Source organism: Melospiza georgiana, chromosome 11 (assembly GCF_028018845.1).
Source record: "Melospiza georgiana isolate bMelGeo1 chromosome 11, bMelGeo1.pri, whole genome shotgun sequence".
NCBI lineage: Eukaryota > Metazoa > Chordata > Aves > Passeriformes > Passerellidae > Melospiza > Melospiza georgiana.
In genome coordinates this window covers 23375854-23403007 of record NC_080440.1, presented here as the reverse complement: position 1 = coordinate 23403007, position 27154 = coordinate 23375854, and the positions used below count along the sequence as shown (strand labels likewise).

Genomic DNA, 27154 nt, shown 5'->3' with positions numbered 1-27154 from the left:
AGCTCCTCGTCTGCTATTTTGACTTTTCTTTCCACTCCCATAATTGTTTAATCTTCAGTCTTGACAGAACATCACAGAACATTTATCTCTCTTCAGCTGCCTGTTAACAAAACAAAACAAAAGCTTTGGCATTTCTACCTGATTTCAGGAAATAAGTCTAATTTTTTCTCCACTCCTGGATGGAAATGTCCCGCTGTGATTCTGCATTCAGAGTGGTTCCTCTTGAGTCTCTGCTCTGAGTTATCTTTCTTCCCAAAGTATATATTTCACCTTTTCAGAATTAATCTCTCGGTTTGGCCCATGTTTCCATGACTTGTCACATGCCTTGACCCCAGTGCAGCCTGAAATTCCATTGGACATACAACTCAATGCTGCCTCCAGAAGATGCTCCAGAAGGGCTGTGCTAACACTAAAAATGAATTCTAGTTCCCCATTTTTCCTGTCTGTCAATGGCAGTGTAATTCTGACTGCATCAGCGTTCCTGCTGTGATGTAGGATGTTTCCTGGTGAATGTGTGTATCCTGTTGGTTAAGTGTAGCAGGAATGGTTAGAGCCTGTCTGCAGTGCTTCACCTGCAGACTCCCCAGAAAAGCTGGGCTGCCTCAGGCATATCCATCACTCAAGGTATTCCTTCTCCAGCTGTCTTTTTTCTGAATGCACAACTCATGGCAAGGTCAGTGCTGGTGCCTTCAGTGCAGAGTCCGTTCCATGAGAGATTCTGGAAATATGAACAAACCTCCTTGTTAGGCACTGTGCCAGGGGGGATACAAGTTCTCCTGAGAAACTCATGGCCACTGAGGCACATGTCTGTCCTTCACATCCCACATCCCTCAGAACATTTAACCACTGGTTTGCTAATTTCTTTCTCACATCCATCTCTAAGTTAACCCCTTTCTCTCATTCACTTTAAGAAATGAAGCAAGTACTGATGCACATCCTCTCCATGCTGGTTTTCTGGCATACATTGCTAAAGTTTCCTTGGATGTAAGAGAAGTTTCATACCTGTCTAGATAATCAAGGCACTACATTTTGTTTCTACTCTGCCATGACATTTTTATCTCTTCTGTTGTGTTCAGGCACGTTGCCGCACTTGCATCCAAACCAACCTGAACCAGTCAGGCAAAAGAGGCTTTGTAAGGCACTTGGTGGAGTGCTTTACCAGAATGTCGATACATTATGTCTGTGTTCTCACCGTTCATTGATGTTGCAGCTTTATTGAAACTGCACGTAAGCCTGGCATGGCTTAGGTATGGTGTTTGCAGCCAAGGAGTGGGGCTGGCTGGTTAGCTGCAGAGAACCAGTGATGGCCAGTTCCCCTCTGAGCTTGTAACCCCAGCTCATCGCTGCTGGAGTCCTCCGTGCAGCGATGGCAGTGGAGGGGCTTGTTTCTAGCTCTGCGTCTATAGAAGGATTTTACAGACATGTTTTTATAAATATATATAAAATTATATATATTTATGGGTGTATCTGGTGTGAGAGTGTATATACACAGCTATATACACGTACGGGTGTGTGTGTCTTTGTGCATACATGGTAAGTTTGTTACAGCAGGGCCTGCAGCATTGTCACAAATTCTGTGAGAATGGGTCTGCCCAATGTGAAAATCATGCTATGATGTCTGTCCCAGAGCTGCAGCCAGTGAAGAGGGAAGCTTTTAGGGGAAATTCATGTAGAGGACAAGAGGACATGATGCAAGGGTGGCTTTCTTAAATGATGAATTTTCATCTTTTGTTTGTAAGTTCCTCAAATTTTCCCACTAACCCAAACACAATGAAAATACTGAGCATATTTTCAGGAAACTATATAAAGCAATGAGCCAAATTAGCAGATACATTCAAAAATAAAAGACAGTGGAATTGTCCCTCAGTCAGATTTTGCCATGGTGGAGAGAACTGTTTTATTCCTTTCACCATCTCATCTGCTGTGGACAGAGGAAGGGAAGTGGCAGGTTAGTGTCTCTGACTAAGTGGTTGGTGCCTTGGACAGAAGTGATGTTGAAAGGATAAAATAGGGCATTTATTTTATTTCTAGGTTCCAAAACTGGTTAAACAGAATGGTTTTAGAGTTACTAATGCCAACCCTTTCCTAAAGGTGTTTTTCATCTGCTAATACAATGTGTTTGCTTAAATTACTTTTTCTTGCATTTTAGGAGCAGGCAATACAGGACAAACTCCAAGCTCTGTCCCAGAGTTGCGAAAGGTATTATCACCTCTTTGGCGTAAGAAATGCTTGCATTTTGGAGGCTGTTTTATCTGACATGATCAGAAGAAGGACTGGGAGCATGTCTAGGGAGAAGCTGACAGTGGTCTGTGTGCAGTGTGCCCATTCTGGCACCTGCAGCTCTTTTAATTCCTTAGTTTGGATGCAGCATCCTAGCCTTGGTGTATGTACAGCTGTATGGATCTTCTCTTTTCCTCCCTCTACAGCAAACCTTACCTGTTTGACCTTCTGCTGGGAGGGCAGAAAGACAGGAGCTGAGAAAACTTCACCTTAGAAAAGTAGGAACTAGTGCAGTTCAGAGAGGGGGCTGTCAGGGCCCCTTAAGGGATATATTCAGAGTAATGGGACTTCTGCTGTGTTACTGCCAGAAACATCAATAGATCATTTCTTGGTAGGTGTTGTAGCCAGAGTATGTGCCTGGTGTAGAGTAGTGCCCTTTGCTCACTGAGTATCTTCCAGTTGACTCAGTTTAGGCCAAAAAAAAAAAGTGCAAATGTGCCCTTTTTTGCAGCCTCTCTTATAGCTTACATGTGATGCATGACTCCGTTGTGTGTCAGCCTGCCTTTATTTTGTTCTTCCTTTCTCTCGTGAAGCTACATGAGTCCAGATGTTGCTTCTGGCAAAGAGATGAGTGACAGCTTGGAAGGAGCAACAGGAAGTGGGAAGCAAGAAGGAAAGTCTTCAAAGAAGCATAAGAAATCCACACGTGCTCGTTCTCGCCAGGAGAAGTCCAACAGACCCAAACTGACCATACTAAATGCAAGTACAACCTGTGGGAGGGTAACTCTAGGTTTCCTTTGGCTTTGCCAGGAATAAGGGTTGTTGATCTCTGCATGCAGGTATGTAACACAGGGGATAAGATGGTGGAATGCCAGCTTGAAACCCATAACCACAAAATGGTGACGTTCAAGTTTGACTTGGATGGTGACGCGCCGGAGGAAATTGCCACTTACATGGTGAGATGTGGCTGCCCACGGGCTCTCAGTGCTCCCAGTTGCTTCAGGCAGCTCCTCGTGTGTGCTTGTTGCCTGAGCTGCCTGGCAGCTGTGGAATGGCGCATTATTAAAAAAAAGTCTGTTTTCCCCTTTATTTTGATGTGGCCTTCTAGGTGGAGAATGAATTCATCTTGCAAAGTGAAAAAGAGACTTTTATTGAACAAATGAAGGATATCATTGATAAAGCAGAGGATATGCTCAGTGAGGATACAGAAGGAGAGCGAAGTTCTGACCAGGGAATAAGTCCCCAACAAGATGCAGATAGGCTGGAAATAAGCGAGGTAAGAAACGCTGAATACAGATTCCTAGTTTGATTCCTTTTTTTTTAACAGCCAGGTACTTAAATTGCTTTTGCATCTTGCGTTAAAAAAACTAAAAAGGTTTCTTAACTAAAAAAATAATGCTTTTGCTCTGTTAAGCCTTACAATACAAGTGGGATGCTGGTCCTCTTGCACTGATCCAGCTATTTCTTGTGTTGTCTCTTTAACAGGAGAAGCGTCAGTCTCAAATGAAGACGCCTGTCTATCAGCAAAATGGTAAGAGTGCCTTTGAGTTTCTAGTGGAAGGTGTCCCTGCTCATAACAGGGAGTTGGAACTAGATGGCCTTTAAGGTCTCTTCCAACCCAAACCATCCTGTGTAATTAAGACAAAGTCATGATCTGGAGACAATGGAAATTCATGTGTTTACTTGTAATTTTCTTTTCATCCCTAGTTTTGCATACCGGAAAAAGGTGGTTTATTATATGTCCAGTGGTTGAAAACCCTACTACAGATGCCCCTGAGTTTTCTCCCCCGGTGCCTCCCAGTGCCCAGCAGACAGAAGGGCCAGGTATCTCCAAACTTTATGGAAAATGTCTTCTCAGAGCTGCTGTGTTGTCTCTCTTCTGTCCTCACCTCACTCAGCTGTGATGGTTTCACTTAATTTAGTCAGAGGAAGAAAATGATGAGTTTTGTTAAGCTATGCATTTAGATGTGCACGTGCATTTACATATGTTCCTGGCATTGAACCAAATTGGGAATCTTTATATGAGTTTCAGTAAAGTGTCAGTATTTTAGCTATACCTTATGCTGCGGGGTAGCTGAAATTCTCCATCACTATGTGTCTTTTCAGTGAAATATTTTTTGCTGAAATAATGTGAAAATTCTCATTTGCTGTACATAACAGCTATTTGCTGGTGGGAATTGCTAGCGGGTTGTCCCTGCAGCTGACCAGGGGGCTTGGCAGTGATTTCCTTTCCTTTCAAGGTTCACCTTTTGCTTGTGTTCTCTCTAGACGCGGAGCAGTCAGATGACCAGCCGGTGAGCTCTGCGGTGTCAGAGGCGCCTGGGCTCGGGGCTGGCCCGCAGCTTCCCCTGCACACAGGGGTCAGTGACAGCCCCCTTGGAGCCGCGCTGTCCCTGGCACCGGCTCCTGCTGCGGCAGCTCCTGCCAGCGCAGCAAGCCAGCCGGAGTTCCCAGCGCCAGCCCCGGGGGCACCTGCCCCGAGCGTGGCGGAGCCCGCGGTGGCCGGCGGGGCTCAGCCGGAGTTCCCGCAGCCCGGGGCCCCGGCCCCCCGCGCCGTGGGGCTGGAGGAGCCCCCCGAGGCCCCGGCCCCGCAGCTGCAGCCGCCGGCGGACGAGGCGGCCTGCGTGCCCGACGTGGAGATCGCCTGCTGCAGCGTGGGGCCGCCCGCGGCCGCGCCGGCGGCTCTGGGGCCGCTGCCTGCGGACGCCGCGGTGCTGGAGCGGCAGCCGGCGCCGCAGGGGCCGCACCTGCCGGAGGGCGGCCAGCCCGGCGCGGGGCCCTTCGGCAGCCAGCCCTTCCCCGCGGCCGCCGGCCCCGACGGCCTGGCCCTGGCGGGCTCCCAGCTCCAGAGCCCCACGCAGGTGCCGCTGGCCGCGTCCCAGCAGCCGCCGGTGGCGCAGGGCGGCGCGGGCGTGGCCGGGGCGGGGGTCGGCCTGCTCCAGCAGCAGAACGCCCCCGGCACCGCCGAGTCCGACGGCGAGGGCCCCCCCAGGGTGGACTTCGTGGACAACACGATTAAAAGCCTTGATGAGAAGCTGCGCAATTTGCTGTACCAGGAATATGTTCCAACTTCTTCGGCATCGGCAGGGACGCCGGACACCTCTGTGCCACCCGAACAGGGCGACAGTGAATTTACCTTACCACCTTTTCCTGAAGAGCAAGCTCCTGCCCCAGCGTTGGATGGGAGAGACCCGAGCTATAGCACCCCGGACACGGGCCAGGAGGTGACAGCTGCTGCCCAGCCGCTTGTGCCCCTCGTGCCCTCAGGGGCCTTGCCTTGCCCACCCTCGTGCCCCTCGTGCCCTCAGGGGCCTTGCCTTGCCCACCCTCGTGCCCCTCGTGCCCTCAGGGGCCTTGCCTCACCCACCGCTGCTCAGTCCCCCGGCGGCTCTGCCCTTCATCCCCCCAGAGCCCGCCTGTAGGGCTGGCCCCAAAGCAGAGCTCAAGACTCACTCTCCTGCCGTAGGCCACATGTAGATATTTTGCTTCCCTAAACATTTCATATCTCTGTTCCAGGGTTTGTTACCTCTGCCTGCTGACTGCTTTCCAGTGTGAAAGCTCACTTAAATTTTTCTTGTCAGATGCATCCCAATTCATTTTTCAGAAATGCTTATTAGTGAAAGCCAGACTTTCCCTTTGGGTTTAGAAGTGGTATAATACTTTAATTCATCTCCTCTTGTGTCCTATCCAAAGCGGGCAGAAATATGTCCATTTCTTTGTAGTTTAAGAATGTAAAACACACGCGTGGTGTAGTCATTGTAGTTCTAATGAAGGCGATTTTGCTTCAGTTTTAAGTATAAATGAATGGCAGTGGTACAATTACTGCCTTAGAAGTCAACTTGGATAAAGCAAACATTTCAAGTACCTTTGCCTTGTCCACATGCTGCAGCCAAAGGCAGATATTCCGTGGGCATGAGTTTCTTCTGTTTCCTGTAATAGTTTCTTTTGTCTTCTCCTGGGCTTGGTAGAGCACAACTGACACGGAAGCCTCTAAGGAAGGAGGTAGCAGGCAGTCAGGGACAGTGGTTCTTCTGTCTCAGTTGAGCCCCCATGTTAGGTTTTTTTTGGATAAAATTCCAAGTTTATGAAATAATCAGATTTGCAGCACATTGTGCTAGATCAGTGTCTCTTCTAGGCCCTGGCACAGGTTACCCAGAGAAGCTGTGGCTGTCCCATTCCTAGCAGTGTCCAGGGCCAGGCTGGGTGGGGCTTGGAGCAACCTGGCACAGTGGAAAGTGTCCCTGTACATGGCAGGGGAGGGAATAGGATGAACTTTGAAGTCCTTTTCAACCCAAACCATTCTATGATTTTATATCTTACTCAAAAGTAGCATTTCTGGAGATAATTCCATGCCTAGCAAGGCTGAGCCTGTTCTGTGTAGCATCAGCTGGAGGGACTCCTGTCGACTGCCCAAAAGATGCTGTGTGGTACAGGAAAGCAGCTGTACTGGAGTGACGGTTGTTTTCTAATGATAAATGACTTTCTACAGCAAACCCAATTCTCTCTCTGTGAAAGGTGCTATGTCTCTCGAGTAATTGGAATTCATCCTATTAAAATCTGTGTCAGTAAGAAAAGAGACATAGAATTTCTGAGGATAGATGTACAGATGAGGAACGTACAGTCTGGCTGGAAAAGCAAACGAGAACAAAGCCCCAAGCATGTGTGTATATATAATATACTGGCTTTCAGTAGCTTGGGCTGCAGTTCCAACTGCAATGCTGCCACTGCTTTATTTCTTTCAAGGAAGAAGGAAAAAAAATGGGGGAGTTGGAGGCAAGACTTGAAGGTTCCTCCACAGGCACTGTGAAATAGTTCCGTATTCTCTGGTAGTGCCAGGGCAGCACGGGGAAGTGAGGGAAGGAGAACGCATTCTGCTTTGTGAGACTGAAATTGCGTTTCTTTTTTCCTTTTACTGAAAGTTGAACAAGCCGGAAGTCACTGGTGTGAGTGCTCATCCCTCAGAGGCAAGAGGTGGGTCAGCAGGCGGAACAGGTAATGCTCCTCCGGCCATCCCTGCGTGGTGTCAGTGGGTGTCAGTGGCAGCAGTGGGGCAGCAGCCCGGCCACGGCCAGCAGCCCTGTGTGTCTCTGAGACACCAAGAACACCAGAAGAGTTCAGGCCTAATGTACCATGCAGATTTCATTCTTCTTCTGTTTTTCTCCCGAAAAGTTTTTAACTGAGTAATGAGATTCCACACACCTGTTATTATTTGAATTCCCCAAATCACTAGATCTGCCAACCTAGAGATATTTTATATTGCCATTGCTATTGCCTCCTGCATTTTCAACCCTGTATTACAAAGACCGGGGTTTTAAATTATTCCTCGGTGGTACACTTTAGTTTGTCACAATGAAACACTGTTTTTTATTACATTAAAGCCTTCCAGACATAAATATTTTTTTCCCAACTTTAAATCAGGTCCAGCCACAAGCATCACTTCAGCTCCTGCTGCTCCAGCAAAAGGCCTCCCTCAGGTAATCAGAACTAGGAGCGGTTTTCTGCTTGATTGTTACAGTTCCTTTTGTTAAACTCTCTTATTTTTGCCAGGTTGCACCTTCATCATTAGGCACCGCTCCACAGATGGAGACTTTCCAGAGGAGTGAGGAGGCAGAGAGGACGGCTTCGCCCGCGCACGCAGAGAGCGTAACGCGGCGAGTGACGGCAGATGGGGCGATGAGTAACTTCCACAGGGATGGTTCTCCGGGCTCTGCTTCCTATGGAAAACAGGCTGAGGCTCAGGAGAGCGGCACGCCGGCCAAAACCATTGGCAGGTTTTCAGTCATCAGCACGCAGGACGAACTGACTTTAGCGGCGCCGCACTGCTTGAGGTTCTCGGCGCCCCCGGACGTGTACCTGGACGAGCTGCCCTCCAGCCCGGACATGAAGGCTGCCGTGCGCAGGGTGCAGACGGCCTCGTCCGTGGACGTGCTGTGCGACCCTGCCTCGAGCGACTCGGCCGACGAGCCCTGCCCGCGGCAGCCGGCCCCCGCCGCAGCCGCACAGCTCTCCCCGCCCGGCAGCAGCACGGCCACCGACCTCATCAAAAAAGCAGCTGCTTTTCTGCAGAGGTCTGCCAAAGGTGGCTCCCCTGGCCCAGAGTCTCCCAACGGGCAAGGTGCGAAGATTCCTACGATCAACATCACGTCCTTCCACTCGCAGTCGTCCTACATGAGCAGTGACAATGACTCAGAGTTTGAAGATGCTGATATGAAGAAAGAGTTGCAGAACCTGAGAGAAAAGTATGTTGAGTTGCAAGTGATATAAGGGAAGCTTGTGTTACTGTACCTGAGCAGCAGCTCAGCTTCAGATGAGCAGAACTGTAAGGAGTAAACTGGTTCTGGGCAAATCAGGCAATGCCAGGACCTTCCCCCACCTTCCTGCTGTGCATCGCCTTATCTGCCAGTTCCAGTTAGAAGAATAACTCATAGAATCCCAGACTGTTTTGGGTTGGAAAGGACCTTAAAAATCATTCCAACTGCTACCATAGGCAGGGACACCTTCTATTATGTAAGGTTGCTCCAAGCCCTGTCCAACCTGGCCTCAAAGTCACAGACTCCCCCTTCCAGGGCTGGGGAGTCATCACAAATAGATTGTTGTAGCTTTGCATGCTTAGGAATGAGCAGCTGATTGTTTTATAACCAACAATTGTTTTGTTTCTTCTTTTGCAATTAATTACACTGTCAGGATATGGTGCTTTATCAAACACATTGCTAGCACAGTAATTTTATTTTTTTAGGCATATGAAAGAGATTGCTGAGCTGCAGACACAGCAGAAGAACGAGATAGAGGCACTGTATATTCGCCTGGGGAAACCCCTTCCTCCCAACCTGGGCTTCCTTCACTCTGCCCCGCCAAGCAGCCGGCGCCGAAGAACCAGCAAAAACAAATTGAAAGCTGGAAAGCTCTTAAACCCTCTGGTCCAGCAGCTCAGGAGTGGAACATCAAGCACAAGTAGGTACACTGGGTGCTTCCCTTTGCCTGTTGCTTGTGTCAGTCGTGGCTGTGCTGTGTGATGTGTGGGACTGCTGGAAAGGATGGAATGTTTTGTTGGTTTTAAGCTGGCATGCTTTTGGACAGGCTTGTCCCAGGTCCCAGTGGCAAGCCATACTTGCCTGCTCTGCATTGCCTACAGTCCTTGGTAGAGGAATAATATTCCCCTTTAATTTGGAAAACAGCCTGGTTACATCTCCTCCATTCTTTAAATGCAATTTACTGATGTTTGTATTCACTTCTTAGATGCTGTTATGCTGTATTGACTAGGTGCTGTATCTTGTTTCCTTTTTGCTCCAAGATGCCATATATAAAAGATGGGATTCCATTTGCTCCCCCAAAGGATGGGAGGTAAAAGCATTTACAAAACTGTGGTGGATGCTTTGACCATGAAGTAATGTGAGATTTTCACACAGCACTACAGTCCTGAGTTTTTATCTCTTGGAAAAATACAAAAATAAAATTTACCTGGGAAATATCAATAAAATCCAGTACCCATTTCTTCAGCAAAATGTACAATAGAATATGCATAATTTTTCTCCATCTTAGATTGTGCTGTTACTTGGGGGAGCAGTAGCATTTCCAGCATTCATCCTTTATTTCAAACCTGGTGGCTCTTGTTTTCAATATCACTGCATCACAGGGCCCCTTTGTATTTTGTGGCATCAATCTTTATAGACAAGGTGTTGAGGAGGATTTTGCTTTTAGCTAAGGATTTCAGCTGAGTTGGGAAACACAAATATATTCAGAGGCAATACGTTCTGTGGCCTGTCTTGAGGCTGAGTGTTCTTGCCCACAGGGACTGAAGCAGTGCTGGATACTGTCTGTACTTCTACATCTATCTAGATAGTTATATATTGATACTTATCTGTAGATATCTAGATAAATGTCTTTATCTGTACTTTTGTCTACACAAATATCTCAGGTAAAGCAGCTTAAAAACCCAAATTCTTTTGCAGTCATGTGCTACATGAATTTATCTGTAGAAAAATCTGAAAGTGGCCATGACAATTATACTCAAATAGCTATAAATAAAAAGTTCCTTGTATCTTTGCTGCAACTTTTATTCTTCTCCATTTGCCTAATTTCACCTTTGGTGTGGGAGAGCAGATCTCTGTGTCCTGCTTTGTCATTCTGTGTGTTCATCCTCCTCCTCAGCACCCCAGCAGCTCTCTCTTCATTCCAGCAGTGCTCCTTCTGAGGCTTCTGAAAACACAGAGGAGAAACTGTAAAAATCAAACCTGCTCCAGGAGATTCTTGGAGAAACAGGCTCAGTGATAGGAGATGTGGGTTATTTTCTGGTGCAGGCTCTCCCCAAAGCATGTGCTCCATCCAGTGCATCAGAATAGCGAACGGCTGTTCCTCTTGGGGTCAAGATACGGGTTATTTTCAGGCAGGGATTTTTTATTCAGAGTTTTCCTAGCTTTTGCCACGGCATGTGTTGTGTTTGTTTGCTCTTTCAGGTAACCTCTCAGACTCTAAAGACTCGCCCCACAGAGAAAGCAGTAACTCACAGCCCGGTTTGCCCGCAGCCGCCGCGGTGCCGGCCGGCGCAGCGCCCGCCCCGGGCAAGGCTGTGCAGACCCAGCAGCCCTGCTCTGTCAAAGCCTCTCTGTCCTCCGACATCTGCTCCGGCCTGGGCCCCGACGCCGCCGACGCCAACGCAGGCGCTGGCCAAGGTGATTCTTCCTGCCGCCTCTTTTGTGTCTCTTCCAGCACGTGCTGAAATTAGTTCCCTTCCCTTAGGCTGGAACTTTTTAGGAGCGATAGAGGAATGTGAACCTTTGGCAATCCAAATTACTGGCTTACCTTTAAAAAGAGCATTGCAGTATTGTCAGAAGAGCAAAATTTAAGTATCTTGTCGAGTGTTACCAGCACTCGAGAAGGCATGCCCCAAGACATCCCTAATTCTTAGGAAAGAAATACCTTTCAGCTTTGCCAGCAGTGGCTCTATCTTAATACCTTCTCTGGAGTCTGCCTTACAGATTACTGAGAAAAAATGAATTGAAAACAAAGATACAAAAGGCTAGGAGAGTGTTTGCTTTGTTTCATTTTTTTAGCCCCTTGATTACAGTAGACCCCAAGTTCCTCATTATAAACTACCAAACGGTCTTGGGCATGAGAGAAAATAAAAATGAAATTAAAAGAAAACCAAACCCAGGGGACCAAGTTATATTTCCTTTCTATGAGGGGTTGACTTTGTGCATAATTTTGGAGGCCCAGCCACAGGACTGTGCTCCCATAACCCCAGTTCTGAGACCTCTGTGTATTGCCCCCGTCATAGGCTTTGACTGATCTTGTTGCCATGCATATGGGAAGTTCCAATGATGATTAAAATACCTTCCTCTCATTGCACATCCTGCCAAACTAATCTGCAAAATATCTATCTGTCCTCTTCTGCTGTTATTGCATCCTTTGTGTATGGTCAGTGAACTTGCTCCTCTTTGGCAAAGTTAAGGGGGAGATGTGGAGGTTTAACTAACAAAGCTGATTTGACTGATGGTTTAGGACATCTGATCACAGCTACTTGTACTTTATAAGTGTCTTTGTTTTCTTCCCTTTATATTCATTTACAGGCTGGACGGTTTTCCACCAAACGTCTGAGAGAGTGACCTATAAATCTAGTAGCAAACCTCGTACCAGATTCCTCAGTGGACCTGTGTCTTTGTCCATCTGTTTGTATTTGTTCTTTTGTATTTTATCACAGTCCATCTTTCTTTTACCCCCTTTTTCCAATTCCATGATTTAAATCTCTAATATGTTTGGCAGGATGCCCCTTTTTCTCAACCATCTTTTCTTTCTTTTTCTCTTTCTTTTAAGTAATCATCATGAACACACCTTATTTATATTAATTTTTCATGTGAAAGCTTTTTTTGCACTGCTTTTGGCTCATGCCTGGGCACCAAAAGCATGTGTGGAAGATCTCATCATTTATTATATATAGCCTGATGGTAAATTTTACCCTGGAGTTATCAAAGCTTTTGTACTTTATGTGATTTCTGTTGAAGTAATTTTATTTGCAATGTGGCAAATATACATGTCTGCTGTCCCGGTTCCAGCGACAACAAAACGAAATCCATCCTTCTGTAGACGAATGGTCTCTTTCACACATGTTTGGACTCTGAAGACATGCATGTAGCAAGCTGATACAATTCTAGAAGGTCACTGGAGGGTATAACTTCCATACAAGGGCTGTATTAACTCGATATACAGTACTGTTTATATCCACTCTATTTTCTTTAATTTTTTCCCCGCTCTTTGCATGTGGAAATGCTGAGACAACAGTGCTCCAGCTAGTTCTTTCCAAATCTCTGTCCCAGGTGGGCTTTTCCCCATGCAGTCACTTTAATTACTTTAAGTGAGCGATTTTTTAATGGAATCATAAGGCGCAGGAAGATCTGGTTACTCTAAGGGAGAATCCCATCAACTTTTTGTGTAAGCTGATCTGGCTGAAGCACTTGACTCAGTTTATTTTCTTATGACCTTATGTGACCTCAGAGATGAAGTCAATTAGCAGTTCATCAAAGCATAAATAAGTAAAAAGCAATATCAGATATTCAGATGATACTTGGAAATGGATTGTTAGGAGTTTTGTCTCAAATAACTGTGCACCTTCTTTTTGTACCCTATTTGTCTGACTTATAAAGTAATTGGCAATTCCACCAAACAATATCAAGCTATTTAATGAAAAAATCAGACTTTTTTACCCAATTGTAGATGCTGCTTTTTAGGCAAACGGATTTTGCTTGTACAATAAAGATATGTTGTGCTGAACAGGTACTATAGGCCACTTACATATAACCTTAGAAGGGCTGATAATGTTTTTGAGAAAGTGTTTGGTTAAATAACTATGGGTTTACAGGAGTATCAGATCTCCCCTTGGAGTTCTGCACTGCTCATTGCTATCAAAATGGGTCACGTCAAAGGCACAAGACCACTCCAATACACTCCTCCTGATTTTATGAATAAACAGTATTTTAAGAAATAATCTCGAAACTTTTTTGTTTGAGCTCCCTGAAAGCACAAACACTCAGATGACTGACGTTTACAGAATTTATTATCATGTAAGCTTTTCATGACTGGTGATGTCATGAGACAATTTTGCATTTAGGGATTTTTTCTTGAGAACCTGAGGAGAATTCTCAGCTCCCAAATATTCCTGTTTGGTTTTATAGTGGCCACAGTAATTTCTTCTTCTGCACGTGTAATTCCCAGAAGATGCTTCATTAATCTTCCATGGAATTACTATTCAGTAGGATGCAAAAGGTCTGGCAATAAAAATCTGTGTATTAAAAATGTTTGGGTGCATGGATGTTGTGAGTGAAACCAAGGGAATATGTAAATCCTTTGAATCGTGAAGTTTCCTCATGCTTAAATAACTCAGCATGACTAATTGCTTTCTGTTCTCAGCCCGTGTGCTCTCTCAGGGTTTGGCCTCCCCCATCCCTGAGTCACACCAGGGGATGGGGGCAGTTCAGGCACTTAACGTGACACTGCAACCCTAGGCCACCCCTGAGGGTCCCAGTCCTGGAGCACAGCTTGGCTGCCAGAGGAGCCTCTCACCTGGGGAGCTTGGCAGGTGCCCATGGCTGAGCTGTGGGCAGGTTTGGTGGGGCAGGAGGCTATTGCAGCTTGTTTTCCTGTGAGCCCAGCAGGTGGGATGTGTGTGTGAGTGCAGGACCGGGGCTGTGTGCATTCCTGTCCTTCCCCAGGGTGCCTGGGGCTGGGACAGCGGTGGGCAGGACGGACAGTAGGATGTTCTGTGGAGCTGGGATCCAGAGCAGCTGTGTCTGGAGCCTCAGGAAAAACAGTGCTCAAGGAAGGCCAGGTTGGATGGAGCTTGGAGCAGCCTGGTCTAGTGGAAGGTGTCCCTGCCCGTGGCAGGGGTTTGGGAAAGGATGTGCTTTCAAGATCTTCCAACGTAAACCATCCTTTGATTCTGTTATTTGAAGGTGATGATGTTGGCAATACCAGCTGGCTCATCTTCCTTTCCCTCTGCAAGAGACATCAGTGCACCCAGCAGGCAGGCAAAGGCAAGCATTTGCATTCAGTGCTAAACATGTCAGCATCCATAGCCCATCCCTGGAAGTGTCCCAGGACAGGCTGGATGGGGCTTGGAGCACTTGGGGTAGTGGAAGGTGTCTGTGCCCATGGCCGTGGCAGGGGATGGAGCTGGATGGGCTTTAAAGTCCCTTCCAACCCAAACCATTGCAGGTAGGATTCCATCCTCTGTGCAGTTGTACAGGGCTGGGACATGGCTGCCCAGTGCCAGCAGCTCTGGGCGCCTCCAGACAGTACGGAGTTCTGGGTCTATTCCATTAGTCAAGGTTTCCCTGGTATTTTTTTTGTTTGAGAGCTGTTGGGAAACACTGTGATGCATTTTCAGAAATGCTCCGAATCCGTGTGTTTGGTTAAGGAAAGCCAGCCCTTTGGCAAGGTGGGGTATGCCAGCAGGAGACCTGCTGCACTGGCAGAAAAGTTGGCAACTTTAAAAATAAATATTCAGACGGATTAAAGACAGTATCACAAGGACCTTGCTCTGGTTACAAGATCCATCAGACTCGAACACTTTCACAGTGTTCTGCAGGACATTTTGATCCATGTCCAATATTGACTTCACCTTTGTATTTTTCATGAAATAAAATATTTTTGATGGGCTTTGGCATAATTTTATCCTGAAAAAAATTATTTTGCATAATTTTGCCTGGGCTAAACTGCAAGGGTGCCTTAGGGAAGACTTTTCACTGATTGTGAGTGGAATTTTCAAAGCTCCATTTGGCTTAGGCTTGGAATCTTGTGTAATGCAATTTTTTGCCAGGTTTGTAGCAATTCATATACTGTATGTGCATATGCAATTATGGAAATGGTCTAGCAGTTTATTGCCATTTCCATTTTTTTGTAGCTTTCCAGCTTTTTGGCAGCTGTTAGTGCAAATATGGGACAGTGGATTTTTTCTGTTCTGTATAATAGCTGTGTAATTCCTCAGATAAGAGATCTGGAATTGGAAGTAAAATGCTCTGCTGAACTTTCACAATCTTACATTAAATCTTAATTATGATTCATCTCCTTAACTTTACTGTTCTTAAACATGTTAATTTTAGCAGTAATACAATTAATTGGGTGAATTAGATCTACAAAGTGAATTTTTAATTGAATTTGAGTTCATAACCAACCATGGCTGATAACTGTCAGTCCCTGCTTGAGGCAGTCTCACCGCTTGGGAATGTTTCCCATCTCCCAAGCCCCACACTGGAGTGATGCTGCTGGAAGGAGCAGCTCTCTTCACAGTGCCTGAGTCTCCTGTGATATTTTCCTCAGAGCTGGAGCCCCTCATGCAGGTGTTTCGTGAGCGTGTTGAGTATTGCCACTTCTGTCCCTTCCCCAGGTCGGGTTTGGCACCTGAGGTGCTTGGAAACCTGTGCCTGGCTGTGCAGGAAGCAGAGGGGCTGGCAATGAAGGTGATTTCGAGCACGTCCTGCAGTCAGCTGCCTGCTTTTATTTCTCACGGGCAGGTGGTTTCCATTTGCATTCCTGTTGTGCTAAGAAGTGCCTGTTGCTGCAGGAAATGGCCTCTAGGATTGCTGCTGTGGGCACTTGCTTCTATTGTGGGAATTGGTAGCTTACTTTGGGATAGGCAAGGTAAGGTATATCTGGGGGGAAAGAGAGCAAAAGATAAAAGAATACAAGACAGATGGTTGAGTTGTGAATGTGACTGTGCTTGCTACCTGGGCTTTGAAATGAGAACTGAACTTGGTCATGCTTGTGTTGTAGTAGTCACGTCCTGATTTTCTCAGGATAGAAATCCATATGAACTATATGAAATAATAAGAAATTCTTTCAGAGCAGTCCTCTGTTCCTCATGCCACCCATATCTAAGCACAAACATCTCTTCTCCCTTACTTCCTCCCTCCCTTGTTTCTTTACTTTCTCTTCCTCAGTCTCTGACTGAAATCGCTTCCTTCTCCTCTGAAGACTCATTCAGGGCCTGTGTCAGCCTGGACCTGCAATCTCTGAGTTTAAAGCTGCATTTCTGGCACAGTAGCAAAATGTTACACCACTGTTTACTCTAGAGAAAAAGCACATCATCCTCTATCTTACTTTTTTTGCCCCAGTCTGATTTTGCTCATGGTTTCAAGTGCTTCTTCCCAATGAACCCACCATAGCCCATGTCAGACACTCATCTCCCCCCATCCCATAACAATATTCTTCTTATCAAGTCCAAAATACCTTTCAGGAAATTTTGGCACCCAAATAGCAACGGTGCCAATGTCTGGCAAGATCTGACAGTCGAGTCGGGGTCTCGGCACACTTCTGGCACTCTGCTATCTATCTACAGGCTGTAAAATCATGATGAATGATGGAACGAGACAATAATGAAAAAAACAAGTAGTTTAGTTAAATTAAAACTCGGCTACCCTGACGGATTATTTTTCTGCACTTGGACAAGGCATAAGGGAAACTCATTCACAGTTCCATTCAATTGAAGTTCAGAGTCTCACATTTAGACACAAATCCTACAAATAAACTATTTGGAAACGATTGGCCTCAGACCTGCAGAACAATGTATCTTTTTGGACTTGTAAAACAAGATTTTTAGGGTTGTTTTATGGTTTGTCTTTGCAGCCAGACTAGCTTGACTTGTTCCTGAAAGAATTTTTGGCCTCCAATCACAAATTAAATTGACATTATTTCCTGCATTAATAGGAAACAAATCAAAACCTTCTATTAGGAAGCCAAGGCAATTTGGGGGAAAAAAAAAAAAAAAAGGAAAATAAAATCAATTTTAAAAAAAATTAAAACCAACCAACCAAAAAAAACCAAACAAATGCATCTTTAAGTCATGAGCCCTTGCTTTTGGCATGTTGTGGTACTTCCCAAAGCTTTTGAATGGCTGCACATTAAGAAAGGTTTGAGCTGTCCAGTTATTTAGGCTTCCTTTACTCACCTGAACTGCTGACTTTGTCTGTCCTTTCTTGCATAATAACTACTTTCTGATTGCTTAAAAGTACAGAAGCTTGTCCGTCTGATTTGTTGTGTTTAGTCTTACCTAATTCTGTGTGTCTTGTATTGTTTTACCTTGTAGGGTCCACCTTGAAACGACTATGTCTAGGCAAAGATCACAGTAGTAGTAACTATCCCGTTTTTGTTTCTCAGTATTTCCTTCATGGCATGGGATGTTCTTTGCTTTTTTATTATTATTTTTTACTAAAAGCTAATTGATTAATAACTAGAGCTGATGCACTTACCAGAAGCTAGGCTATAAATGGTGACACTTTGAGAGTAATGCATGTGCTGTGATGTCTTGGGAACCTTGCATGCTGCAAGAGAGTCGTGGTGTTCTGTGTGTGAGACCGTGCACGCATGCGGCCAGGGAACTGGGTCCAGTGTCTGTCTCTGAATACACACCTCTGTATGACTGCAGCTCTCTGCTGGAGGAACTGATAGCTTCAAACCACTCCAGCCCCCTTGAGCTGCATGAAATATTAAACACCAATTGAAGAGCTTTCTTCTAAAAATCCTTACTTTGCTCACTTTTACCCCAAGTGAAGGAAAAGGAATTGAGCAGTATTCACTTAGAAGTGACATTGCAGGTTGAATGCATGATCATTTAAAGGTTATTAATGTACTTTATATAACTGTAGGACTAATTAGTGTACTTGGTTTCATTGGCTGGTAACTGATTAACAGAGAAAATATGCCATGTTCATGTTTGCTTATACCATCATTTTACCACAGTTCTATGAACTTTTTGCTTGGAGAGATGGTCTTTATTTCCAAACTTTAGCTGTCTCAAGTATGTTAGCTGAGAAGTTACTTTACATTTTCTGCTTAAGTCAAACTCAGACTCCTTCAGTTGCAGTCCCCTGTTGAGCTTGCTGTGTCAGACTTGTAGTCACTAAGCAGAAAAAGGGCAGAATTTTTTTTTTACTAGTTCTTCTAGGAAGAAGTGAACATACAGAATTAAATCTCTATCAGTACTCTTCCTGACTGCTTTTATCTATACCAAAAGTTCTCTATCTTTGTCTCAAACAGTCACCCTGCCCACTACAGCCTCTCTCCTCTCTCCTCTATACTTTCATGGTCCTGATGGGGTTTTTTCCCCCAAAACACACAAATAGCCATGTGAATGGTCCTTGCATCATCGAGAGAGGTGGTGGGCTCCCAGAGGAGCAGGAACCAGCCCTGCCTGTTACCTCTGTGGCAATAACATTTTTCCAGGAGGACAATAAACTTAGGCAAGTGAAATAAATGGTAAATTAATTTTATAAATGCTTGCAATGTCAGCAATACATCCCACCTCCCTCTTCCTTATGGTAGTGTCTGAGGAGATGTTGTATGGGATGTCAGCTTTATGGGGCTGCATTCCTGGCTTCAGTCCCTGTCCCTAATTTCACCCAAGACAAATTAACAGCCAAGGTAACATGATGTGATAGCAAAATGCAAACCCATTGGACTTGGACCATTTCTTTAAGCAAAGGTGTTCTGCAGCCAGGAGGGGGAGGGTTAGAAATGCGAAAAGCCACCACTGGAGTGGCAGTAGGTGAGAAGGGGTTTGAGCTACAGGGATAAGGCAGAGACACCATCTCAGCTCTCTGTGTGATTTTCCAGGATCCTCGACCAACAGCCTGGTGACGTGTCCTGAGCCCCTCCCGCAGTCGACACTGCAGGTTCAGGCCAACAACAGTAACAACAAGAAAGGGACGTTCACAGATGACCTGCACAAGCTGGTGGACCAGTGGACGAGCAAAACTGTTGGAGCTGCACAGACAAAACCTTCTTTAAACCAACTGAAGCAGAACCAAAAAAGGCAAGACATGGAGCCAAAGGCTAACCCCATGCAAATGCAGAATGAGACATGTGGAGTAAGTGGCCCTCCTTGAAGGACATACCTTTTGCTATGTGTCTGACAGCCTTTGCAGAACTCAGATGTGGAGGAGGACATAGACTAAAATTACTCCAGATAAATGCTTTCCATAAATGTCCAGCTCTTTTCATTCAGTACTAAATCCATTTTTTTTAATTGTCCTTTGGAATAATCTTAAGGGATATATGGGCAGCAATATATATATAAATATATATTTTAAAATTCCAAACTGCTTATTAACAGCAATGCAGAGCAATACTCCGATCGTTATCATCTGTTGCTCAACTTCAGTTTCAACTATTAGTAAAGTTTTCTTTTTGGTCTTTAATATTAACTTTCCTCGGAACAGGGACTGGTGGCTCTGTGGGTGGGAGCCATTGTTTGAGTGGAGTTGGAGTGAGTTCTGTGCTGGGAGAGAGGACAGCTGGGAGGGTGCTGACCCTTGCTTGTTGGACAATACCATCCTCAGAAATGCTGTCAAAGTATCCTACAACAAATAAGGAACTGGAAAGCCCCCATTGGTCCCTTTCTGTTCTCAGCAGCAGGACAAAGCCATTGCAGGTGCATCATGTCTGCATTCAGTGCTGCTGAGGGCTGACACAGAGGCAGCACAGCAAGAAATGAGCACACGTCCAGAATCCTAGTTCACCATTCTGGCCCACCCTGGTCTGGGTTTCCAAATCTCCTCACTAGTTGGAGAGTAATTTGACTAGTAATGTGACTAGTGATTTTTGCTGGGTTCATTTTCTTGGAAGGCTGCAAATTGAGCTAAAATAGAGGAAAATAACAGTGAGGAGCTGTTTTGTAATCCCCTAAAAGCAAGAGAACTAGATCTGGATAGCAAACCACTGCCAATTTTTGGGATGTAGAAGGAAAAAGTCCTGTAGCAGTAGTAGCTCTGTAGTTGTTGGTGAGGTGAAATGTACCAAAGCAAGAACCTCAGCAGTGCCTCTGCTTTGGTACCTGCTGCTTCCTGAGTCAGTAAATAATCCTTTTGCTCAGTAATGCTTTAACCAGCTCAGGAGTAAACAATGTCTACTTAACACCCTAACAGTTTTCATAAAATAAGTCAAAGTTGGTGCTAGTAAACCCAAACTAAAGATTTCCATAACGAGGTGGGGAGGGCACAGATTTTGTTAAGTCACTTCTTACTTTCTTTTGATGCACTTTTTGCAGCATTTTGGTGTCTTTCCCCTGAGACCGCTGCAGAAGTTTGAAGTATTAGATGTGGATGTTTTGCCCACCTGTATCTCTGGAAAAATGAGTGGTTATTTTACATATTTAAATCATCTGTCACTATCAATTTAGGGTTAATTTTACCTCCTGCAGTTTTGGTGTCTCTGTCTCAAAGCCTGTGGAGAAGGCAGTGTGTCACTGTGAGAGCAACAGGAATGTCCCCATCTCAGTAGACTGTGTCTTGGAGGGTTTGTGTCTTTCTCAACCATGGCAGTTGTTCCAGGGAGTCAGCAGAGCTGACTGAAGTTTTTTGGAGGTGATTTACTAGGAGCATGGAGAAGTTGGGATTCCCTGCTCTTCATTTTGCATTGTTCCGTGTTGTGTGGAGGAGTGGCATCAGCTGGAGCCCTGGGGTGGGTGAGACCTGGGGTGGTTTGGGGCACCAAGTCCTTGTGAGGACCGTGCTGGCTGCAGCAGAGATGCAAGGGCAGATGGCAAACACTGCTGCTGTATTTCTGTTGAGTGTTTTGGCCACAAAGATGGCACAGGATGCTGCAGGTGGCAGGTATGATATACAAGAGTTTGACAGGGGTTGGTTTGGGAGTTCAGCATTGTTTTGCTGTTTGTACCCTCTGAAATTGGCCCTAACTGGGAAATTGAAGTTGAGGGAGAAGAAGGCTGCATGGTGTTGGAGAGAAATAGCCAAAGGAGGAGGAAGGGAGCAGCATGAGAGAACTCCTAGTGTGGACAGCTGGACAAGTGACCTGTGTATCGGAGGGATGAGCTCCATGGGGAGATGGCCATGTGGCCAATCACAGCTGAGTCAACTGGAGAGACAAAAAGAACTTGGGAAATCACATAAAGGATGGAAAAAATAGCTTTCCAAGAGAGAGAGAATCTGAAGCTCAGGATGTACTTCTTCAGTTCATCTGGTAACACCATCTTTTGTCGCCTCTTTTCATCAAAAATGCCTTTGCAAGAAAAGAATAAGGAGCATTTAGCAGATTTCCAGCCCATCAGAGAAGGTTATAAGGTTTTATGTTGGAAATAAAGGCTGGATAAGTAGGAAACAAGGTGATTCTTATGCTTTTTGTGGTTTTTTGTTTTTTTTTTTTTTAACTGGAACAAACTAGTACAGAGTTTTTAGGGTGGGCTGTCTCACATGGGCTTAGTTTTGGGAAAAGCTGTTGTTGTTTTGGGAAAAGTGGTCCCTTGTGATAGTCACAAATGAGGGTCTGCGGGTGGCAGGATTTGTACTTTCACTTCTGCCTTGTCTCTGGGGATTATTGTAAAGAGAAATGCCTCCCTAAAGGATTTCATACAGGAGTAGGAGTAAACGGAGTTGTCCCACAATGAAAAATACATTAAACAAACAAACAAAAAACCCCAAAATGTTATCTATACATTTAAATAGAAAAATACATTTTTTACTTTAAAATTTTCTCTTGCTGTTCACCTACTGTTATAAATACACAGGGCAGTTGTGTGGCTGACTCAAAATCTTCTCTTTCCCCCTGGAACAGAGAACTCACTTCCCTGAGTTATCTCTTTTTTACTCAAGACTCCTTCTGCCACTAGCAGCAAATTGTTTGCTGTGAATAAAATATATTCTTTTTTAACTAAGTGAAAGCTACTCTTTAAGGCTGGAAATAGAAGAGAAACTGGTAGAGTGTTAAATAAGAGTGAGTGGTTTTCTTTTCATCCTCTGCCATCAGAAGTGTAGACAGCAATAATGTAATTGGCATGTAAAGGAAAACTTCACATTCTGCTTTGTTTCTATGGAAGTTACCAGTCCATTTGCTGCAAATCCTGGTTGATCATATTAGAAATCTGGGGGAGACCTTTCATAGGAGGAGGAGCCTTCATCCATTTGTGTCACAGGAGCATTGAAATGTACCTTTTAAAATGGTTTTATGAAGCATGTAAATGCAGGTAGATTCTCAGCAGCAGCAGTTTGAAATGCAGCAGGAAATATTAGAACCGAGGTCAAACTCCCTGAGTGATTACTCTATGTGATCTTTGGGAAGATATGGTGAAATAATAATTTTTACAGGTATTTTAGTTAGCATTAGTCAAGAAATATGTTTAGGAATATGAGCTGCCTTCTGTGCAAAGAATACTGAAGATTGTGTACCTAAAGACACTATTTGGAGATGCCTGAGAATGAAGGGCTTGCAAAAATGTTTTCTATTCTCCATGCTGTGTGTAGTTCCACAGGTTTTACAGGAAAAACATCACCTCCAAAAAGGCTGAAACGTGTTCCCAGCGCACAGTGAGGTTGTTTCTGAAAACACACAGGTCTGTGTCACTGGGTGATGGGAGCTGGGGGCTTGGACTCCTTCAGCAGCACCTGAACCTCTGCAGGCATTTCCTGACTCGTGGGCTTGGCTGTGCTGCCGGGAGCAGCCGGGCTGGACGTGGCCACGGTGCCAAAACCAAGCCACAGCCCCTTCCCTGTGCCTTCCTCTCTGCTGGATTGGGAAAATAATAAAAAATGAATCTGTGTTTGAAACTATTCAACACTGCCTTGGTCTGAATAGGTTTTCCAGGGAATTGGAAAAGCACACACACATCTCTTCAGGAGTGCCTAAAAGCTTTGGGATTTCAACAGACTGGGCAGAAGTGATAAAAGAGATATCCATCTCTTTTATCATGCTTACCAGCTCATGTTGGCAGCCAGCTCTGAGTCTGCCCTGTGACTCAGTTTTGTTTCAGCAATAGCTGATCCATACAGAAGGAAAACACTGATGTTAATGGGGTAGCCAGCAAAAGGAAAATTGTCTAAATCCTGCCTTTTCAAATGGGTTGTGATAGTTATGGTCAGCTTTCACAACAGAATTACCTGGTTTCCTCTGTTCTGATATAAACCCAGAAGTATTTATGGTGTTGGTATGTCACACCCAGTGCTTGGCTGTGTAGTTTGACACTAGTGGAGCTGGGAGTATCACTGGGGGTAGTAGCACTTTGAGGTTTGCCTGGTAGAGCACAGGAAAAATTAGAACAAGTCCAAACAACAGATTTGGGATATTTGAACTACCCTAGTCTTTGTCTTGTAAAGTTTTTCCATTTTTACCATTGTTTTCTGGTACGTTGTTCTCTGTGTATGTATCATTCTTGTTTTCTAAATGAGTTTGTGTGATTATTTGGGGGAAGGGGAATAAACAGCCACAAAGGAAAAGCTGCCAGGAGAAGGCAGGTGTGGGGGAAGCAGGAGCTGGTGGCTGGTGCCTGCAGGGACATGTGCAGGTGCTCAGAGCAGAGCTTTGTCAGGGCAGGGAGAGTTGGGTGCGGGTGAGGAGGTGGCACGAGCAGAGGTGTGAGGGTGGCAGGTGAAGGTGCCACTGTCTCTCTTGGCTCAGGGAGTTCGGCAGAGGAGCCTAGTGGAGATGTGGAGGGGAAGGGCCTCCCTTCCTGCCCACACGGCACATCCTGCTCTCCTGAGAGCCCACGCTCAGCACTGCCTGCAGCTCTGGGCTCCTGAGCACAGGGGGCCCTGGGGATGCTGCGAGGGCCAGGCAGGAGGGACAGGAGCCCACGGGGCTCTCAGCTGGGCTGGGCACCCCCAGCAGCTCAGGCTCCCCCTCAGGTGAAGCCCTGGCCATGGACACAGCACTGTGCGGCACAGGCACGTCCTGGCTGTCACCCCACATCAGCCTGGCTGTTTGAGCTGCTGAGCCAGTCCTGCTCAGGGCTGAGCTGTGACCCAGCAGAGCCATGCACAAACCCTTTCATCGCTGCCTGAATGTCCTGCTGCCCTTTGAACAGCACCTGCCAGGGACTCGCAGTCTGATGGCTTTCCTGGAGCCGGGAAATCCACAGCTTTGGGGCTGCTTTTCTGGCATATGTTAATTCTGATGCTTCAGTCAGCATCTCCATGCAGGAATTGATGGGATGTGTGGGCCTCCATCAGTGTTGAGTCATCAGAACTGGTTAAAAAGGTGATGGTTAAAAAAGGCCATACCCAAGAGGCTCCTTACCAAGGGAAAGATGCAAGAACCAGGTGCCATGGCTCCTAAAGTGTGTATTTAGCTCACTTGAAGCATAGGAGGAAGGTAGAAGAAGCAAAGTTAAACCATTAACGTGTGTTTGTCGTGACATTGTCAGGTTTAATGTGTATGGGTAATGTTGGGTTTGGGGCATGACAGTTTTTTTCTGGTCACACATCCGTAGCATTAAATGCAGCCACTGCTTTGCTGAGGAATTCAGCTGAGAAGGAAAAAGTTCAGAACTGGAATGAGTCAGATTTCTCAGGACTTAAAAAGAGCTGAAAATAAGGTTTTTCAAATTAATTTTAAAAAGGGCAAAACTGTAACCTCACATTTTTAGTGCCACTGAGTTACCTCAGTAATCTCTTGCTAGTACAGTCCAACTCCTGGCCCTGCACAGGGCGCCCCAACAGCCCCACACATGCCTGAGAGCATTGTCCAAAATGCAGCATTTTCATAAACCTCTGTAGGCATTCCTCACAGGTGCTTAGTTCCGTGGAAACCACCATTTTGAGGATGCTAAAACAATAATGTAATAACAGCATACAGAAGTCTGCAGCTCTTAAAAATATATCCTTGATTCCTCTGTTTCTTGTTCTTTGGTTTCTGTTAATTTTGGTGAGGTTTCTAACATTATTGGTGTTAAATTAATGGTCCTGAAGCATCTCCTTCAGTTCAACGTTCACTATCAGATTCGGGTTTCAGGTGAGAATGAGAGACAGGGAAGTGAGGGAGAGCATCAAGTAGTCCCGTATTTTTCTAAAATTGCCCTTAGAACAGAGGTTAATGCCCCAAAGTAGGATGTCCTGGTGGACATTGCAATTTTTATTGTTAATTGAGAAGAGAAATTAAAATCACAAGCATGGAGTAAGCATCCCACACAACCTTAAACATATATTCATTTTTTCTCCAGAAATATCACCTTCACACCAGTATTATCAATTGAATGTGAAATATCACATTGATGGGAGGCTCCCAGAATTAAATAACACCCTTTTCTCCTTATGCCATAAATAGATGGCCTGGTGGGAGCCCTGGCAGGGAGCTGTAAATTCTGTGACATGAAAAATGTAATGAAATGCTGCAGTCATTTGGGGTAGCAGCAGTTCTCATGGTGTCATGCAGGATGGAGTGTGTAATTTGGGAAGCTCATCCCATACTGAGGGAGGAGAGATCCTTCTCAGCCCCTCGCATGCCAAAGCTGAATAATTGAAGTGTATGTTAATAGAATTTTAGAAAACCGCCTGGAATTGGTCCTGGCAGCCCGCGAGGCACCGTGAGGGATGTGCCACCCTCAGCTCCCTGCGGCTGGCTGAAACAATTTTGTACAGAAGTAAGGGCTGGAATTTTTTAAGTTCTTTTGAGGCTGGCTGATAGAGCATGGGATTTGGGTTAATTCTGCATTTAGTGAAGTTTATTTACTTTCATCACAAGTTAACATTGAGTTCCTTTGGACATGCGAGGGTGTTAATTTTCACTTGTTTAATGATGCTTCCTGTCTTTTTAAACAATGAGGTTATATTGAGGTAACTTTCCTCTCTGCCTCATATCAGCCTTTTCTATTAAATTCCAAATATTCTGTCTTTAAAAAACAAAAGCAAAACCCAACCCTCCAACAAAAGTATAAAAGGAAAAAAGAAATGAGCCCAAAGGAAAGGCCCAAGGACACGGTGGCACCCCTGAGCCTGTGCCCGCAGCTGCCCCGGGGCCCGGCGTTGGGCTGGCACGGGGAGAGCGGTGCCCTGTAGCGACACTTGTTGTGTTTCTCTTTTTGTAGGTAAGTTCGGTAAGGACAGGACTGGGGAGCAAGTGCCCCGTTCCAGTGGCTTGCCCCATGCCCACAGGATTAGCTCCTGGAGCTGCGCCATCCCTGCCCGTGCCCGTGCCCGGGCCCGCCCTGGCCGGCGCGGTGCCGCCGTACGTGATGCCTCTCTGTCAGTACGGAGCCGTGTTCCCCTCGCCCGTGTACGGAGTGCCGTGGCCGGGCCCGGTGGCGCAGCCGGGGCTGGTCCGGGGGCCCGGCATCGTGCGCTTCTCGCCGCTGGGCCGGAGCTGCCTGCGCATGTACCCGGGGCCGCTGCAGCGCCCGGCCCGGCCCGCCAGCCCGCGGCTGCGCATGACCTAGCGCGGGGCCCTGCCGCGGGGCCCTGCCATGGGACTGTGCCGCGGGGCCCTGCCACGGGGACCCTGCCATGGGAGTGTGCCGCGGGGCCCTGCCATGGGGACCCTGCCACGGGACCCTGCCATGGGACCCTGCCATGGGACTGTGCCGCGGGGCCCTGCCATGGGGACCCTGCCATGGGACCCTGCCATGGGACTGTGCCGCGGGGCCCTGCCATGGGAGTGTGCCACGGAACCCTGCCATGGGACTGTGCCACGGGACTGTGCCATGGGGACCCTGCCATGGGACTGTGCCACGGAACCCTGCCATGGGACTGTGCCACAGGACCCTGCCATGGGGACCCTGCCATGGGACTGTGCCACAGGACCCTGCCATGGGACCCTGCCATGGGACTGTGCCACGGGACCCTGCCGCGGGGACCCTGCCACAGCGACCCTCCCACTGAGACTCTGCCGTGGGGTCCTTCACACGGGTGACCCTGTCAGGGGGTGGCCTTGCCCTGGGTGACCCTGCGCTGGGTCCCGGTGGGTTTGATGCCGTCACGTTGCAGTGTTTGCTCTGTCCGTGCCGTGGTCTGTGTGGGATGAGGCGGGCCCGGGGCACAGCCGTGCACTGCCTCAGCAATCACTGTGAGGCGGCGGCACCACAGATCATTTGTTGTCAAGGCAATACCTGCTTCTGTCCCATCGCTGAAGACACTTTATTCCTTGTGTTCCGTTTCACACTTGTGATCCTTAACATCATTGTACTTGAATTGATAATTAGCAAATTGTACTAACCATGCAGGAGTTCAGT

General features: G+C 46.3%; 1 protein-coding gene across 1 annotated transcript in view; it reads left to right on the top strand.

Moving 5' to 3' along the window:
* The window catches only part of WNK2 (WNK lysine deficient protein kinase 2), an 84491-nt gene extending 58129 nt beyond the window's left edge, over window positions 1–26362 (top strand). The window contains exons 13-28 of the mRNA XM_058032073.1: window positions 2150–2199; window positions 2814–2979; window positions 3060–3176; window positions 3329–3496; window positions 3706–3751; window positions 3928–4044; window positions 4489–5444; window positions 7140–7191; window positions 7639–7694; window positions 7768–8459; window positions 8957–9171; window positions 10674–10889; window positions 11787–11885; window positions 17294–17338; window positions 18820–19073; window positions 26015–26362. Coding sequence (XP_057888056.1) covers window positions 2150–2199; window positions 2814–2979; window positions 3060–3176; window positions 3329–3496; window positions 3706–3751; window positions 3928–4044; window positions 4489–5444; window positions 7140–7191; window positions 7639–7694; window positions 7768–8459; window positions 8957–9171; window positions 10674–10889; window positions 11787–11885; window positions 17294–17338; window positions 18820–19073; window positions 26015–26362 — 3597 coding nt within the window. The remainder of the gene's footprint in view (window positions 1–2149; window positions 2200–2813; window positions 2980–3059; window positions 3177–3328; window positions 3497–3705; window positions 3752–3927; window positions 4045–4488; window positions 5445–7139; window positions 7192–7638; window positions 7695–7767; window positions 8460–8956; window positions 9172–10673; window positions 10890–11786; window positions 11886–17293; window positions 17339–18819; window positions 19074–26014) is intronic.
* The last annotated feature ends 792 nt before the right edge of the window (window positions 26363–27154 follow it).